The 19396-nt window shown below is 40.5% G+C and overlaps 1 protein-coding gene across 14 annotated transcripts in view; it reads left to right on the forward strand.

Annotated features, from left to right (window-relative positions):
* The window catches only part of ASB7 (ankyrin repeat and SOCS box containing 7), a 51998-nt gene that overhangs the window by 28946 nt on the left and 3656 nt on the right, over nt 1–19396 (forward strand). For 9 of the 14 annotated variants that reach the window (XM_081551378.1, XM_081551376.1, XM_081551377.1 and 6 more), the window contains one exon: nt 5888–6493. In XM_081551378.1, the coding sequence (XP_081407504.1) occupies nt 5888–6493 (606 nt within the window). Of the gene's footprint in view, nt 1–5887; nt 6494–6956; nt 8451–19232; nt 19333–19396 lie in introns of those variants that run through there. The other 5 variants (XM_081551379.1, XM_081551381.1, XM_081551380.1 and 2 more) reach the window with 2 other exon arrangements.

Here is a 19396-nt window from a genome sequence, read left to right on the forward strand (position 1 = left end):
CAACAAAGTTTAGTAATAAATGTAATGAAGGATGTGCAATACTTAATACACCGAAAAGTACAAAACATTGCTGAGGGAAATTAAAGAAGACCTGAATAATTAGAAAGGTGTTCTGTATTCATAGCTTAGAAGAATAAATAGTATTTAGATAATTTGGAACAGGTTTACATTTTTGGAATATTTAGGATAATCCAATCAATATTTTAGCAGGCTTGTTTGAAGAAATTGGTAGGTTGGTTCTAAAATTTATTGGCCAAAACAGTTTTAAAGGAAGTTTGAGGATGTTACCTGCTATGAAAACTTACTATAAAGCTCCAGTGATCAAGATAATCAGGTATTGGTGTATGGATACACTTTTAGATTGGTGAAACAGAATAGAGTTCAGAAATAGATCCACAGTTGTATGGTAAACTGTTTTGTGGCAAAGGCACCAGGATAAATAATTGAGTAAAAGGTAGTCTTTTAAACAGATTTGTTGTTGTTCAGTCGCTAAGTTGTGTCTGACTCTTTGCAACCCCATAAACTATAGCCCCTCAGGTTTCCCTTTCCTTCACTGTCTCCTGGAGTTTGCTCAGACTCAGGTCGATTGACTCGGTGATGCCATCCAACCATCTCATCCTCTGACGCCCCCTTCTTCTCCTGTCCACAATCTTTCCCAGCATCAGGGTATTGGAGCTTCAACATCAGTCCTCCCAGTGAATATTCAGGGTTGACTTCCTTTAGAATTGACTAGTTTGATCTCCTTGCTGTCCAAGGGACTCTCATCTCAAGAGTCTTCTCCAACACCACAATTCAAAAGCATCAATTCTTCAGCACTCAACCTTCCTTATGGTCCAGCTCTCACATCTGTACATGACTACTGGAAAAACCATAGCTTTGATTATATAAACCTTTGTCAGCAAAGTGATGTCTCTGCTTTTTAATATACTGTCTAGTTTTATCATAGAAATGAGCAAGCATCTTTTAATTTCATGGCTGTAGTCACCGTCCACAGTGATTTTTTAGCCCAAGAAAATAAAATCAGTCACTGTTTCCACTTTTTCCCCTTCTGCTTGCCATAAAGTATTGGGACCAGATGCCATGATCTTTGTTTTTTCAATGTTGAGTTTTAAGCCAGCTTTTTCACTCTCCTCTTTCACGCTCATCAAGAGGCTCTTTAGTTCACTAGTTCCTCTTCACTTTCTGCCTTTAGAGTGGTTATTATCTGCACATCTGAGGCTGTTGATATTTCTCCCAACATCTTGATTCCAGCTTGTGGTGCATCCACCCCAGCATTTAGCATGATATATTCTATGTAGACAGAGAAGGCAATGGCACCCCACTTCAGTACTCTTGCCGGGAGAATCCCATGGACGGAGGAGCCTGGTGGGCTGCAGTCCATCGGGTCGCGAAGAGTCGGACACGACTGAGCGACTTCACTTTCACTTTTCACTTTCATGCATTGGAGAAGGAAATGGCAACCCACTCCAGTGTTCTTGCCTGGAGAATCCCAGGGACGGGGGAGCCTGGTGGGCTGCCGTCTATGGGGTCGCACAGAGTCGGCCACGACTGAAGCGACTTAGCAGCAGCAGCAGCATTCTATATAGAAGTTAAATAAGCTGGGTTACAGTGTACAGCCTTGATGTATCCCTTTCCCAATTTTGAACCAGTCTGTTGTTCCATGACTGGTTCTTAAGTGTTGCTTCTTGACCTGGATACAGGTTCTTAGGAGACAGGTAAGATGGTCTAGTATTCTCATCTCTTTAAGCACTTTCCTTGGTTTGTTGTGATCCACACAGTCAAAGGCTTTAGTGTAGTCAATAAGCAGAAGTAGATAAATGTTTTTCTGGAGTTCCCTTGCTTTTTCTGGTACATCAGATGTTGGCAATTTGATACCTTGTTCCTCTGCTTTTTCTAAATTCAACCTGTACATCTGAAAGTTCTTGCTTCATGTAAACAAGTGGTGCTTGAACAAATAGATACTTATATGGAAAATACTGAACCTTGATCTGATATTACACTCTACACCGAAACCAGCTAGCAGTGGAATCACGGTTCTAAATATAAATGTTAAAGTTATGAAACTTCTACAAGAAAACAGAAAATCTGTGTGATTTTGTGTTAGGCAAAGACTTCTTAAACAGGGCACAAAATGCACAAGCCGTCAAAGAAAACAAATGAGAGTAGACTTCATCAGAATTTAAAATTTTTGCTCTTCCAAAGACATTATAGAAAGTGAAAAGGCAAGCAGTAGACTAGGAGAAAATACAAGACAAAAAGGCTGTATCCAGAATATATACACAGTTGAGTTTTAAACTCAGTCATGAGTAAAAGTACATAATAATGGGTAAATGATTTCAAGAGACACTTCACAAAAAGAAAGTATATAAATAAGCCCAATATCACTGGTCATTGGGGAAATGGATATTAAAATCCCAGTAAGTTACCACCTTATACTCAACAGAACTGGTAAAGTTAACATTACTAATAATGCCAAGTATTAGTGAAGATGTAGAACATTCGGAATTCTCATACATTACTAGGGACTATAATATTGTGTAGTCATTTAGAAAAACAGTTTGCTACCTTTTTTAGGTTAAATTTACATTTAGGGATTCTTCAGGGGCTCAGTGGTAAAAAAAACAAAAACAAGAAGATCCTTCTGCCAGTGAGGAGATGTGGGAGATGCATTTTCGATGCCTGAGTCAGGAAGATCCCCTGGAGGAGGAAATGGCAACCCACTCTAGTATTCTTGCTAGGAAAATCCCATGAACAGATGCGCCTGGCGGGCTACATTACAGTCTGTGGGGTCTCAAATAGTTGGACACAACTGAGCGACTGAAAAGTGAAAGTGAAAGTATTAGTCGCTCAGTTCTGGTGTCTGACTATGTGACCCCGTGGACCATAGCCCGCCAGGCTCCTCTGTCCGTGGAATCCTGCAAATGTACATTTAACACGTGACCCTGCAGTTCTCTCCTGGGTAGTTTCCCAAATGAAATGAAAACATATATCCACAAACAGACTTGTGTGTGAATGTTCGCAATAGCATTGTTTGTTATAGCCTGGGAATGACCCATCTGTCCATTTGCTAATGACTGTGTAAATAAACTGTATATCCATAGTATGGAGTACTGTTCAGCAGGACAAAGGGATGAACTTTTGGTGAGCAACAACATGGGGATGAATTTCAAAAACATCACAATGAATGAAGCAAGTCAGATGCACAAGCCTGAGACTCTCTGAAATTCTAGAAAGGCCAAGCATTAGTAGTTGCCTGGGGCCTAGAGTCTGGGCAGGGAATTGACTCTCAAGGGGCAGGAAGGAACTTTTTAAGAGGATGGGAATATTGTGGTTGTGGTGGTGGTTACATGACTATATGGTTCATCGGTTTGTCAGCCTGTATACTTAAAATGTCTCGATTTTATTGTACCACGGTAAAGCTGTTGGAAAGACGTCATATTGGTAGGGACTGTTTCTCTGCTTTTATTTATAGATATTGCTAAACTTTTCAATAAGTTTAAATGGGTTTTTTGAGACTTCTAGAATTTGTATTAAGTACGTGCACCTGCGTGGAGAAAGCTTGCCGAAGTGAACAAAGTTATAAGGTGGGTGGGGCTGCTGGGTTGGTGTTCAGGGAGGCTTTTCTGGTGAAGGGACGTTGGAACAGACACAGATGAAGTGAACTCAGTGAAGTCAAAGAAAGTCTTGCCTGTTTCTTATAGAATTTTATCTAGATGTTTTGTAGTTCCTACTACTACATGTAAGATTTTTTCTTATTGCATTTTGGCTAATAATAATTATTGTTTTCATCTTTATTTGTCTTATATTTTCCATTTGTTTATTTCTTGAGAAAAGTAACTGTACAGATTTTATGTCTACAGTCTTCATTCTATGCTTTGTTTCCAGTATGTGCTCAAATAATGCATTTTTATGGTTTTCGCTTAGAATAAACGGATCATTGCTGTATTTGTTAATATTTGTTTTTCCTAGCTCAGTATAGCACTAAGTTATAAGTAGAACCAAAAAAAAAAAAAAAAAACTAAAGTGAAAAACCAAAGATGCAAGTGTGGGTTCATGTAACATAATTTTAATTTTACTGTAAAATAATGCATGAGACTCTTTGCTGGCACTTTTAAAGGCACCCATGGTAGATGAAAGGTGGGAGAAGTGAAAGTATTCTTGAATTTCACTAGCAGATAAGAGACAATGTTTGGAAACAGTTGATTGGTTGGATATAGATGAGAAATGACTGTCTTGGCAAGATTTACGGTTTTATTTGAATAGTAGAGGTTCTTTTAGAATTCATGCCTGTCCTCACTTACTCTAGATAAGTAAAGTATCTGAAACAAAACTTGAGGGCATCATCTGTCAGAGTGGAAACATTAGTAGCCCGTGTTCACGTCTTACCGGTAGATGGCAGCAATGTGCTTTGTTTAAATGTTCATGCTTTTTTATTTTTTAAGTCGCAACGTGAATAGATACTATATATTTTTCTTTTAGTGAAGAGCAGGGCAGACATGATACCCTTTTTTTCTTTAAACACATAAAAGTCTTATTACTATTGTGTAATATCAGTTTATATGAAATAATTTTAGAAATTCGATATAACTTACCTAAAAAATGTTAACATTTTATAGCTTTTGTTGTAACTGCTTCTTAATTGAAATTTGTATTTTCTACAGTATTATTACTATTTTACATATACTTTTCTGCCTCATAGGTTTTTCTAAGAGCCCAAACTGTCATAAAATGTTACAGAACTAAAAAAATATTTTAACTAAACAATACATGAGTGTTTAGTCACATAACTGTGGAGGCTTTTTATTTGTCTGTTTGAAAAGCACTCGTGAATTTTTCTCTTTCATGAACAAACTGAGAATTAAGGGTGACTTTTATAAGAAGAACGCACTTTACTCTTAAGTAGTTAGGTCCAACTGGTTACCTTGGCGTGGAATTGCCGGCCTCGGGAAGTGCGTGATCTGCCTGCAGCGGGTAGAGTTTCTCTCCCCCTCTCTGCCCCCTGCCCAGGAGGGCCAGGGTGAGAGCGGTGCAAAACTGACTCTCAGCTTCAGGAGGGATCTGGGGCAGGGGACAAGCGCCCCTGGCTTGAGGAGTCCCATAGCTGAGAAGTCATTGTAGTGTCTGTCTTCTCTTTTCTTTCTTTCTTCCAGAAATCTGTTGGTTTAGAAGAGAGGTTTGGAACTGCTTTAGAAACTAATATTTACACAGTGCTGCAGTTTCTCCCAATTTTTCACACAATGTGTGCTGCCTAATTCTTAGAAACTCCAGAGTTGTTGTAAAACAAAGAATTCAGGATAGACTTTTATCTTATAGAAACATGATTTATCAAGATCACTTAACATATACCTTACATACTTTAGAATTTTTACAGACCACAAAAAACTTTTTTTTTTTTAGCTAATATACCCTAAAATAACATAGTCTGCCAGACCACAGTACATCCGTAATTTAGAGCAGCAGATGTTGCTACACATGCTTCTTTTTAAGACCAAGAAGCAGCACAAGAGAAAATAAAACAAAAAGTTCAAAACAGAAGAGAAGCATGACCAGTGCAGATTTGAGGGAGTTGGGAAGCCGGAGGCAGTTGGTTAAATTAGCGCAGAGAAGGGGATGTGGGATCTGAACTCTATGTTTGTGGTATTTACCTTTTAAATGCTTTGTAAGTCATACTCATCCTGTTAATCCAGGTTTGATGGCTTTCTACTAAAATTTATTTTCCATTAAAGCTACTTCAATTAAGCTGAAGCAAGAAGGACCTGATGCTCATTATGTGTTTAATCATTCCGCATTTCATGTGAGAATTGGCTAAGATGTGCTGTGCCATGGCAGAGTTTGTTGCTTTCTCTCCCAGAGTCTGCTAATGTTTTCATTTTGGTTTTAACTCTAGCTGATCCCACAGTTAAGGACTTAATCGGAGGCTTCACTGCTCTTCATTATGCAGCCATGCATGGCCGGGCCCGGATTGCACGCCTGATGTTAGAGTCTGAATACAGGAGCGACATTATTAATGCGAAAAGCAATGATGGCTGGACTCCCCTGCACGTGGCCGCTCACTATGGTAGGGACTCATTTGTCCGACTCCTACTGGAGTTCAAGGCTGAGGTTGACCCGCTCAGTGATAAAGGTACAACGCCACTGCAGCTCGCCATTATCCGAGAGCGGTCAAGCTGTGTGAAAATCCTCCTGGACCACAACGCCAACATCGACATTCAGAACGGTTTCCTGTTGCGATACGCGGTGATTAAAAGCAATCACTCTTATTGCCGAATGTTCCTGCAGAGAGGAGCAGACACAAACTTGGGTCGCTTAGAAGATGGACAGACTCCCTTACATCTGTCTGCCCTTAGGGACGATGTGCTTTGTGCACGGATGCTGTATAATTATGGCGCGGACACGAGCACAAGGAACTATGAAGGACAGACCCCACTGGCTGTTTCAATAAGCATTTCTGGAAGTAGTCGACCGTGTTTGGATTTCTTACAAGAAGTCACAAGTATGTAATTTAATTATTGCTATTATTACATTTAAAAAATTTTTGTTGCATCTTCTGAGGAGCTTAAGGTGTTTTTACAACTTACAATGACCAGATGTTACTGATTCTTGTTAGCCCTGCTCATTCCACTCATCTGAAATGAAAACAAAAGCTCTATATCACAGGATTTCGTAAAAATAATCAATTGTGTTACTAAAAGTAAATAGACATAGATAGGATGAGAGAAAAGTTGGAGAAAAGGATGCAGAGAGGAGAATTTTTTAAATTAACAGAGATCAATGCTAGAACAGGGCGTTTCTTGCTAGTCATAAACAGTCTCTCCAGGCTTTCATGAAATTGAAAATGAGGAATTAGAAGGAGAATTTTGGATCTTAGCATCCTGAGCTATGGAAGTGTCTTAGAATTTGTGCTTTATTTCTAAGCTATGCTCATGTTTTATTGTTGCGTTTCTGCTTCTTTACAGTGTGAACACACATGGAATGGAATAGCAGTGTTATTGATTAGGCATCCTAGGAGTACAGATTAAGGATGCTAGAAATCAGAAATTGTCGTAAGGAGAAGTTTGTTCCCAATGGAAACTTTGGTGCCACTGTCCCTGGCCCACACGGGACCGTGTAACCAGCCTGTTTTCGTGTAGGCACTGTTTCTTAAGCCACGAAGTGTCTGACCCACTGTATTCATGGTGCACGTGTGTGGTTTTTCTGATGGAGGAATTAGTTTGTGTGGAGTAGCTGCCCTCTCTCCGACTTCCTTGTGGGTACTCTCAGAGCTTCATACTCAACATGAAGCTATCATCTGTAAACGAAACGTTTTGTCTACCATACTTTTTAATGAATTCCCCTTTCCTCAGCTAATTTTTATGTTTCATTCATTGTTATAGAAGAAGAAAGACATTCTAGGTCACAAGTGGTGGAGGATTAGGAGCTTACTTGACCTGCTTGTAAATAATCCATTGTCCTCCTTGGAATTGAATTTGGGAGTAGAAAATTTATGAAGAAATGAGGTAAAATCCAATAATTTGGATTTTGTTTATTCATAAGAAAGACAGGATAAAATTATTACCGCTAAGTATATTCAGACTCAAGCACAAAAAAAATCACACTCGGGGTCTAACCCGTGGTGTCCAATAGAACGTTCAGTGATGACGGAAATGGTCTCTGTGCTGTCCACTGTGGTAGCCACTAGCCCATGTGGCTGTTGAGTGCTTATTTTGTGGCAAGTGCCACACAGGAAATGGATTTTGTTGTATTTATAAATTATTTAAATGTCCTCAAGTGACAAGTGGCTGTCGACTTGTCCAGCACAGATATGCCTGCCTTGGGGGAGGTATTTTGGGCTGTCTGGTAGGTGAGCCTTTGCAGAAAGCTTTTGAGAGACAGTGATGTACTCAGAGACAGGAGGTGTTGTGTGTGCTGATTCCTCCCCGCTGACTTCAGATTCAGGCCATATTTTAGGAAAAGACTGCGGCAAAAGTTCAATTGCTGATTCTTTCAGCAAATATTCTAGTAGTTTTAATTTACAGACTGATAGGGGTGTTGGTGTTGTGAAAGATAAAATTACTGTTGGACTTGAGGTTAGACTTCTGTCATGGTATATAGCCTATACTATACTGTCTTATTCATAAATTCTGAATGTCTTCTTGTTGTTACTTTAACTTTGATAGTAGATTGCCTGGCTGCCTTCAGGAAGGCATGTAACATGCATAAATGCCGCAGCCTGTTTGTTAAATACTTTGATCGGTGGTTAATGACGTAGACTAGGACTCCCCTGACTAGACTTAGCTCCAGCCCTAACTCTCCCACATACTACCTGTGACCTTGGGTGGGTTTGCTCACTGTTCTGTGCCTCAGTGTCTGTATCTTAAAATTAGGAGGGTAATCATAGCTGTCATGTAGGCTTGTTGTGAGGATTGAATGAGTTAATGTGTATAAAGCACTTAAAATAATACTTGGCACAGTATAAGTGCTATGTGTTTTGGTTTTTTTTTTTAAGAAAATTATTAAATGAAGGTGGATGAGCAGCAGGGGCTGACTTGCTACCTACAGATCGAATCCCGTAGATTCTTACTCTACCCTGCCTGTTTTCAGCTCTCTTAACTGTGGTGCTGTCTGCATGTGGAGACAGGCGGCCACAGGGACGGGAGGAGCCGGCCCTTTGGAGCTGCTCAGCTCCACCATGGAGTGCTGCTGGAGAGCAACAGTGTTGAGTTAAAAAGAGATTCACATGTACCTTTAAAATTAGGGTGGATAGAAAAATTGACATGCCTGCCTCTTTGTGTTTGAGTTCTCCACTGCACCTGGAGCAAAGCTGTGCACCTAGTAGGTCCATGGAAAAGGTGGGTTGGCTGACTGCAACCATAAAGGATGGTGGCTTAGCAAGCTTGGGATGCTTTTCAGAAGCGAAGGAACACCTGTCCTTGGAAGGCTGCGGTTCGCCTCTGTCTTCAGATGCTGTGACATATTCATTACCTCTTGACTTTGCCATCAGTGGTGTCTTCTGCCAAAAGCAAATTAAGTGTTTCTGCTTCACCTGTGCATTATTTATGAGGTTTTCTTTTTCCTAGTGTGCTAGAAGGACCGACTGTAACTGATGGCTCACTGGAGCTCTGTACTGGCTCTCTTGAAAACCAGAGTGAAAGATGGTTGGGTGGTTCAGGGAGCGTCAGGTTAAATCCCTGAGCTCCTTCCCGCCTGTGCTGCTGCTGAGTTGCTGCTCCTCAGCCCTGCGTCCTTGGCCTCTGATCTGAGAACTCAGACTCCTGAGGTATAAGAACAGCGAAGGCACTTGGTGGTCTTTGTTCGGGGCCACGTTCGCTTTCATGGTTCCATTTTGACTAGAGAGTACATTATTTAAACCGGAAGAGCTCACAACAGTGATAGTCTTAGAATCTAAAAGCTGCTGTGGCTTTTTTAGAAAAACTGCCATAAAACCTCTGACACACACTCCATAAAAACAGGGCAGGTCAAGCAGCTTAGTTACAGAGTCGTCCCTGCAGGCACCTTGTTGATCACGGTGAGGGAGAAAGCACAGGAAGGGGCCGTCACTCTGCAGCCAGACTCCCCGAAACCTCCGCCTCCTGAGTGTCTGGAGCTCAGAGTGGGCTCCTCCAGAAAGCCGGTCAGCTGCAGGAGCAGCTCTCCGCGCCCACGACTGATGAAGAGCTGAGAAGAGCCAAGGAGCGTACTAGAGCAGGAGGGCCGCCTCGCCGAGGGAGAGACGTTCCCTCCTTAGAGAAGCTAGTGTTTGGCCTCTTAGCTCTTTTACTAGGAAAAGACAAAGCAGGGAGAGTGGAGCAGATAAACTGAAGACGCAGTAAGTGAGATCAGTGAAGACGTGGCCGGTGACAGGAAGAAGTGGCTCTGGTGACAGGCAGCCGCAGGCATCTTGGTGGAGGCCGCTTGCGGAGGCCTGTGGAGAGCACTCCTCCTGAGAGTCGGGCCACTGCGTGCTGTCGGTTGGAGTGATCTGCATGTGTAGTTCGCACAGACACCGCTGCAGAGCTGAGAGGATCGTGGAGATAACAGCATATAGCAAGGGGCAAAAATTCTCTAGCTGAAGAGCAGAGATTGTAGGAATGTTTGTCCAATTCAAAAGAAAAGAACTAACATTTATGCACAAGAAATGGCAAGCCCAAGAAAATGTTAAAAGAGGTACAAGACCAAAACTTCAAGAAAGATTGTTTCATAAGGAAAGCTTCTCTTGAGGAAATGGTTTAATAATAACCAAAACCTCCCTGAGCATCGGATTGTAAGCTGGTGCTTTTTCCCCTTATCAGCTCTTGCCGTACAGTGTACATCTCCCTAGTCAAAGAGGTGTTCAGAACGTGAACGTCTTTTAAGAAAGAGAGAGAAATTCCATGAGAAAAGCACTGCCCTTTCCGCTGTTTCCTGCCTTGCCCCACTTTGGTGAGAGGACTGTGGTGGGGGATCAGAGAAATGTTTGTTCTCCAGGTGGGCTAGGAGTCTGGGGAGGTCTCTCCCTTGGCAAGCAGCCCTTTGTTGTGAAGTTTCCGAGTGTCCGTCAGCTCAGTGTTCACGCCCTCCTCCTGCCAGAGCCGCCACGGTCTTCCTTGGCCCTCCCTGTGAGAAGCTGAGGGGTCCCTGAGAGGACAGCTCAGGACACGTGAGCGTTCCTAGGACTGCGGCTCTTGCTCCCAGGCTGGGCCACACGCAGCGCCTGGCCGCTTGTCTAAAGGACCATTTAGTGTCCATTTAAGTGTTCCTACTCGTTTGTGGCTCCAGTAGCTTCTGCCCCAAATGCACCGATTTCAGCTCTGATTACAGATCTGTCTCTCTCTCCAGATTCCATGGTGGAGGTTTGCCCTATACACCCATCTACTGATGGGTCCTAGATACACCCTTGATTCTGAGTTTGTTCAGCTTTTTCTTGTAAGGACTGGAGTGATTATGGCTACTTCAAGTTCTCTTTTATGTTGGAGCTGAAACCAGAAGTCTGCTCATTGTTATTATCATTTTTCACTTACATTGTGAAGCTTATCCACAGCGTGAAAATCATCCTGTCCGCGGTCCTTTGGACTGAGCAGCGTTTGCCCTCTTGGATTCAGAGGCCCGTGTCTGCCTCACCTCACCCCGAAGGTTTCTCAGCTGAGCCTGTGTCATGGTTGCTGTTGCGTCAGCTGCGTCCTGTGCTGGGGAGAGCAGACAGTGGGCTCCTGCCCCAGCGTCTGACTTACCTGATAAGCTTGGGCAGGCTGCCTAGCCTCCCACCCGCCTCATGGGTCTGTGGCCTTCTCTGAAAATTGGGGGAATTAGAGTCTGTGGGACCCCTCCTTTTAAAAATTCTTGCCAATAACCACTCTTAAAGGGAATGATATCCTGCTGCTTGTGGTTTTATTTTATTTTGTTTTTGGATTCATACAGAACGGTGTGGATTCTTGGGGGTCCTCAAGACATGAGATCAAAACTAACTTCATAACAGTACTAAGGTATTATTGGCCTCTTTGGCTGCACTGACTTTGCACTGATGTGTAAGAGCGGTGCTGGGAGAAACAGCAGGCACCTGAGCATTTGTGATGGCTGTAGCACCAGAGGCTGCTAGCCATTGTGTTCTTCACCACAAGGGAGTCTGAGTAGAGTGTTCGAGATCAATTTAGGAATGTCTTTGATTTAATTTTATTAAATCTTATCCATTTGAGTATGTACCTTTTTTAATATTCTGTGGGATGGAAATTGAAAAAAAGGTGTTCTTACTCTGTAACAAAGTGTGATTGAATTAAGGAAAAGTACATCTGTGATTTGTTTGATCTGAACCAGCAGCTTTTTTTGATGGAATACCGTATTTACCTAAAATTACGAGATGGACAGCCAAGCTGGTTAGGCTTTGGTATTTGGTAGACATTTTCTTGAAAATGAATAAAGTTCACTTGTCACCTTAAGGAAAACAACTGAAAGTATTCATGATGAGCAACAAATTTTGAGCTTTCAAGTGAAAGTTAGAATTTTGAAAAGCTTATATTTGCCACTAGGACACTGACAGTTTACCAATATGTAAAAACTTTTCAAAATCAGTAGAGCTATTAACAAAAGTAATTTTTTGATATCGTGCAATGAATTGGGTCACCATTGGAAAGACCTGCATGACTAAGGTAATCAGTGTTTTCCAAACGACTGATGCATGGTGTTACACAATCATGCATGCGTAAAAGATCCCTTCAAAGGGCAAAACAGACCCATGGATTTTAATATGAAAGGGTATAAAAAAGTTCACTGATTTGGTTTCAGATTCCATGTTGCATCTAACCTTAAACACCTCTTGTTGAATTTTGGTGTAGTATCAAAGATCCATGATCATCTATAAAGGCCATTAAGTATTCCTTCCTTTTCCCACTACCAATGTGAGTCTGGATTTTCTTCATTTACTTCAATCAAGACAGCATATTATTTACAACAGATAATATGCAGAAGCAGTTCTCTGAAGCCAGACCTAAGAGATATTTCAAAAGATGTAGAACAGTACCACTCTTCTCATGAACTCTTTCTTGTTTTGGAAAGCAGCTTTTTTTTTCCATAAAAATTTATTTCAACTTGATAATGAATTTATCACTATTATTTTAAGGAATCCATATTTTAAAAATTTCTAGATTTGGTACATATAGATAGATATAACACACATAATGGAGAAGGAAATGGCAACCCACTCCAGTGTCCTTTCCTGGTGGGCTACAGTCCGTGGAGTTGCAAAGAGCCAGACACAGCTTAGCAATTCAACAACAACACACATAAACGAAAATTGTTTGAGGTCATCCAACTTTAAGAGTGCAAAGAGGTCCTAAAACTAAAACAGTTGAGACCTAGCAATGTTCAATTTCTACATTCAAAATTTTAAGGACACCCTGTTAACCTAGTGTTTTAGGATTTAATGAATTTCTAACGTATTTCCATTTGCAGTTACAATCTGTGAATAAGATGGAATGTTCTAAATTACTGCTTGGTCAATGCCAGCATACTTATTACTTAGGATCTGTAGAGAGAGATCAGTGATCATTCCATCAGATGCTCTGGGGGTAAAACAGGTTGATTATCTGTCAGTTTAGAAGGCTAGTACCCTGGATTGTAGATGGCAGTTTCAGCGATTCGCCGTGCACAGAAGCAATCAGAGGTGCCGAGGAGTCCTTGGGTAAGTTAACCACTTAACTAGTTTTTAAACACCTCACTTATCTGTCTATTTATTTTACACAGCATGGCAGTCTCTTGCATAAATTACTCTTAAGGCAGAGAATATGCCAGTTGGGTTTGTGTTTAATATTCAGAAGAGTCTAAGGTAATGTAATGATCTGTGTTTCTAGTAGTTGCTGTTCCAGTACTTGAAGCAGCTGCTCAATATGCTTTAGTGGTACGTAAAAGGTAGCGCTGGGTTGTATTTTTATTTGTATGTTTTAAGGAATTAATAAAAGGAATTAATTATTTTAATTAAATTTTAAGTAATTTTAATGTATTTGATAATTTAAGTATGTTATCATTTTAAAATATTTTTATTTAAATAAAAATGCTTTAATGATTACACTGATCAGAAGGAATTTGAAAAATAAAGGGGTCGTGTTTCTGAGAGAAAAAAGATTAGCTAAATGGGAATGAGTTGGATAAATTGTTTTGCAATGACAATCTGTCAAATACTTCTTAAAGTAATTTTAATTTACTTTTTAAAGTAATTTTAAGAAAGTGGAATTGAGGCTGTGACTTCCTCAGCTAAGTCCGGTGCAGCAGCAGCTGTGTGATCAGGCGACCCTGACAGCCCCTCTGCGCCGGGTGTCCGAACTCCTGTGTTCCTCTCAGACGCTTCTCTTACCAATCCTTTGCCCTTTTTTTGTTTTTTTAGTATGACTTACCAAAATAGTGATACTTAGTATAGCTCTTTGGAGAAATAATTTGTGTAACACATTTTAACTAAGATTATTTTTGATTATTGATTTTCCTTCTAATTGGGGATTTTGCTACACTTCTGCATTGTAGTCTTCCTAGGTTATTTAGTCCCTATTATTAAAATTACTTTTAGAAGTAAGTAAATAGTACACTGCATTTATAATAGGCTAACCTTATTTACTTAGCACTTTTCATCTTGGGTCAGCATCTGGAATGGTCTCCTAGTACCTCCATTTTATCTCAGTTTCCTTTTTAAGATCCTACCATGAGCACGTTTTATTCTTTTGCTCTTGTCCCTGAACCCCCTTCACAGGGCTACGTATGAAATGTGTTAAATCTTATTTTATAGGACAAAGGTAATTACTAGCTCACCTCAAAATAAGAATCATGGTGTTGAAAAATAAAAGGCTGCTTTGATTTCACTCTTGGATGGAATCCAGAGTTACACAGTGTCAACCTGGATGACACGGTGCACAGTTCTAAGAGTACACTAAATTTTAAGGTTCTTTGATCTGGAAAGTATGACCTTATTCTGTACCATTTCTATCATATTTGCATTACTTTCTATTTCTTGTGTAGCCTTCTAAGGATTTCTGTTATTTGTTACAAAGCAATATATGCTTTTCTTTGGCTTAAGGCAAATGCAGAGGTGGTCATGTCAAAAGGAAATATTTAATGCTTTAGGGTATTTAATTTTTGAAATTATGTTGCAGCCCTAGTTTTGTAATTTGTTCTAGACCAGACCCTTCAAAAGCTGATTTCCTGTTTTATACCAGCCCAATTATTACTAATGATGGGCTTCTTTACCAAATGGAAAGACGGATAACCCTTTGAAGTGTTATGTAATCCCATTGTAATTCATTAGTATGAATAATAGTTTGTAGTGTCTCTGCATCCCCCATAGCATTTATAGTTCCTAAAATTATTCTTTGTGTGTGTGTGTGTGAGATGTCTCCCCCAGGCCTCCCCTATTGTAATCCCATGAACACGGCAGTTGCTATTTAACAGCACAGGAGGAAGACGCCTAGTAAACAGGGTGTACGTGTATTGGTTTTGTTGTTGTTGTCCCCTTGATTCTCTTTCTCTGCCTTCTTTTCCTCTGCCTCCTTCTTTCCTTTGCCCCTTTAATCTTTGCAACAGTGCATTTTTACGTACATAGTAGGTGCTCAGTAAATACTTTTGAGTGATGTGTTGACAAGAAAGCAAGTACAGGCACACCTTGGAGATGTTGCAGGTTCTGTCCCAGGCCACTGCAGTAAAGGGAGTCAGACAAACTGTTTGGTTTCCCAGCTCATAGAGAAGTTATGTTTACACTATATTGTAGTATGCCGAGTGTGCAATAGCATTTTGTCTAAAAAAAAAAAAGTAATAGCATGCGTACCTTAACTTAAAAAGTACTTTATTACTAGAAGATGCCAATCATTATCTGAGCCTTTAGCCAGTGGTAGTAGTAACTTCAAAAAAAAGATCACTGATCACAGATAACTTAACAATAAAATAATAAAGAGATAATAATACAATAATAGTGAAAATATTTGAAATACTGTAAGGATTACCAAAATGTGATGGAAAAACATGAAGTGAGCAAATGCTATTGGAAAAATGGCATTGATAGACTTGCTCAACTTAGAGTTGCCACAAGCCTTCAATTTGTAAAAATGCAGTATCTACAAAGTGCAATAAAATGAGGTATGCCTGTACTTCTTTCTTCAGTCATAATCTTCTATTCCTAAAATGATTTTCCTGGAAAAAAATGGCTCCTTAAATAGTCTTGGAAATAACAATGATTACAATGAGTAATCTTTTACTTTTTATCATGTAGCCTGATTTTCACCCAGTGCCACTACCTGCCAAGGTGAGGAAATAGCTGTGTATTTGTGGACACCCCTCACTTCATCACTGCACAGATTCGTCTACAAGTTTCCCCCATCTCTGCCTAATCCAAGTCATGTAGTGATTTCCAGAATATAATTTCCATCAGTTTGCCCAGAATTGGACATCATGCTCCTTTACTATTAAACTGTCAACTCATTTTCTTACCATCTTAGCAGTAGGAAAACAGAGCTTCCAAGAAGGAGCCCTCTACTTTTCTGAGAAGGAGAAGCAAAACATTATATCCTTCCAGTATTTAAAATTACTGTTTTAACATTTATATACCAGATACTCTATAACTCTTACTATATGCCTGGTCCTGTTGTAAGCACTTGACCAAAACTAATTCTTCTGCTTGTAAGGCCTATTGTGTAGGTCATCCTCAGTTCATAGATGTGGAAACCAAAGCAGAAGGCTAAGTAGCCCACCCAGGAGCTACTGGGCCTAACAGTTGATGGTTTAACACTGTAGCTTTTACCATTCAAGGTATTTCTGCAGACAGGAGTTACATATGGTCAAGAAATCTTCAAAAGATTAGATTCCCCCCAAACATTGAGACTGCTGCAACACAGTGCTTAAGAAGAAGAGAATTCAGTAGCAAACTGAGTAAAGCTTTCTGATATTCAGGCACAGGAAGCACTTTTTCCCCTGGAAAGGCTCATGCACCAGTAGCTCCTGCAGATGGTGGCTTTCTGTAGCTGGCTCATCTTGGCCCTCTTGCGATTTATCACAGCCAATGAGGAGAGCCAGTGGCACTTGTAATATTATGCCTGAGAAATTTTCTTACCTAGATTATTAGGGCATTTCCAATTTTCCCCTTACCTCAGGTGATATGTTGCCAAACTATATCTTCCCTTTCCTCCAGCTTCTAGTAACATTTTTAAAACTTTTAGCCCTCACCATCAGCCTCATCAAAGCTCTTCCCCCTGCATGGTCCCAATGACAAAGCTACCTATTTTAGATTTTTTTTTTTTTAATGGTAATACCCTACTTCCACATCCCAGAATCTCACTCAGTTATCTAATGCTGCAAAATTGAGTGGCTTAAAATAATAATAGTTGATTATTTTATTTCTCTGCATCAAGCATTGTTGTCTTGCTGGGGCCACTCCACTTGACTGGGGCCTTTCCACCTGTAAAATGTCTCACTCTGATGGCCGGCTGGTTGTGCAGGCAGTTGGCTGGAAGCTCAGCCTGGACTATTGGGCGGTGACCTCAGTTCCTTTTTGTAGACTTAATGGCCTGGTGATAGTTGTATGCCAAGAGTGAATGTCTCAAGAGCCAGTTGAGAGCTCTGATTTATGAGTTTCACCATAGTCAGGAGCCCACCCAGCTTCTAGGAGAGGGAACCCAGATACCATCTCTCAACACTGGGGTATCCCGTCACGTCGGCAAAGAAGAGCATGAGGTCTTTCTCCAAAGATGACCATGCTGTGCTCATCTTGGGAGAGTGTAATCTTCCACAAAACGAGATCTTTTGTCTCCATCTCTTCTACCTTAGCTAAGCAAATTCCAATAATACAATAATATAATTTTTCCACATTGTTAGATGATGTGTTTTCATTTAAGTATACATATATATTTATATATGTCAATTTTATCTCATCTGTTTTGCCTTGAATACATTGTGGTGGTTCTTTTCATTAATACTGTACTTCAAAAGAACCTGCCATCTTTTAGGAAAATCAAATTCTTAAAAAAAAAAAGATTCAAATATGATTCATAATCTGGTTTGCCTTTGTAGATCAAATAGTTTAAGCATTTATTGAAAAACGACTGATAATTTAGTCTCTTCCTAAAGGTAGCCCATGAATGGTGAGGAAAAATATTTCAAAACAGATTAAGAAATGATTTGCTGTTGACATGGGTGTGTTTTGCAATGAGTTAGTTGACTGTTTTATACTCTTAGGACAAGCCTATTAAGTATTCATTTGTTCAGCTAGTATTTGTTGAGTATTGATCATGTCAGGCGTTGGCAGCCAGAAATCGTCTTACCCTCATGGAACATGTGAGGAAGAAGATGGGCATTAATGGGTGATCACCAAGTAGATGTGAAATCATAGCCATGTTCAGTACTCCAGAGAAACGGAACTCGGAAAGCATCTGATATCCGGGAACCGGGCCTCATCTGCTCTAATGAAGTGGCCTTTTTAGCAGAGATCTGGATGGTGAGGAGGATATAGCCTCACCAAGAGAGTCGTGAGTGCGTACAGCAGCCTCACACAGATCTCAGGCGGACGTCCATGGAGATACATGTCGCTGGCTTACAGCTGTTCTTAGGAAGGCGGTAGCTTCAGCTGTGATTCTGTTAAGAGATCATGTATTTAGGGCCTCTCGGAAAGTGCAGGATCATACAGGCCTTACAGTGCAGAGGTCTGAGTTTTAAGCACCCTTTTTCATTTATAATTTTGAATAATGGTGATCCTTGTAAACAGGTACAATTCAAGGAAGTATTAAGTATAGCAGTAGTCCTCCACGTGTGGCCCGGGGACTCCTGGAGGTAGCCAGACCCTTTCAGGATATTGAGATCAAAATGATTTTCACTGCAATACTAAGACATTATTTGTCTTTTCCACATTCTTCTTCTATGAGAGTAAATGAACTTCCCCAGAGATTGGATGATGTGGTATCATCACAGCAGATTGGAGATGAGAGTGTATATGAGGCTTCAGCTATCACCCCTTCATCCAGACCTTTAAAAACTTGCAAAAATGGGAAAGAATGCCATGCTTCTCATTTATTTTTGAAAATATTGTTACTTTCATAACAGTGTTATTTACATTAACATGTAATAGGTTTATCTTTATTATTTGTAAATGAATTAATATGTATTTCTGAACTTTCTGTTTTAACTTCTTACATGGTAATTAAAGTGTAAAGAGGTTTGGAGGCCAAAAAGTTTGAGAACTGCTGAAGTATGGCATTGTTCTTGACTTTAAGCGTGTTACTTAATGTTGGAGATGCAAGCAGTCTGTAAAATGGGGATGATGATCAAAGTACTTCCCTCGTAAAAGGATAAAAACAAGTGAGTGTATGTCAGGATCCTATAAGACTACATGGCACAGAGTGCACATTCAGTATATGTCAATTTGTACCATTATTGCCATTGAATGTGCAAGTAGAAATCTATGTGAATCCAAACACTTCTGAGGCTCTGTGGCAAAGAACTTTTGCTCTTGTTTGTGGTCACCCCTGTTGTTTTGGTGAAACACAGTATTCAAAGGTGAAAGAAATGGCAATGTGTAATTTTTTTTTTTGAGTTGAGTTTTTATTGGCAGGTGGTCAGGATGACATGTTTGCAGACACGGAAATTCAGGAGAGCTTGGTGCGCCTTTCCCCTCCCTGCCCTCCCTCCCGGCCCGCTCCCTTCTCCCCACAGCAGGGCTCTGGGAACAGAGGGGCAAGCATCATTTGGGAGAGCTCCCGGGATTGGGTTCCGTGCCCTGGACAGGGAGCTGATAGGAGGAACTTAGTTCCCTCACTTTTCAGGTGGAGACACTGAGGCCCAGAAGAGAGATTTGCTCACACAGGTTCAACCCGCATGTTAGACGCCCCCCTGGGACAAGAACTGCCATTCCAATTTGTAATGGTAAGAAAACCAGGCCGAGAATCAGAGGAACTGGTTTTAGTCTCAGTCTCAAACACTTCAGTTG

Source organism: Giraffa tippelskirchi, chromosome 12 (assembly GCF_054371585.1).
Source record: "Giraffa tippelskirchi isolate mGirTip1 chromosome 12, T2T-mGirTip1v1.2.pri, whole genome shotgun sequence".
NCBI classification, from domain to species: Eukaryota; Metazoa; Chordata; class Mammalia; order Artiodactyla; family Giraffidae; genus Giraffa; species Giraffa tippelskirchi.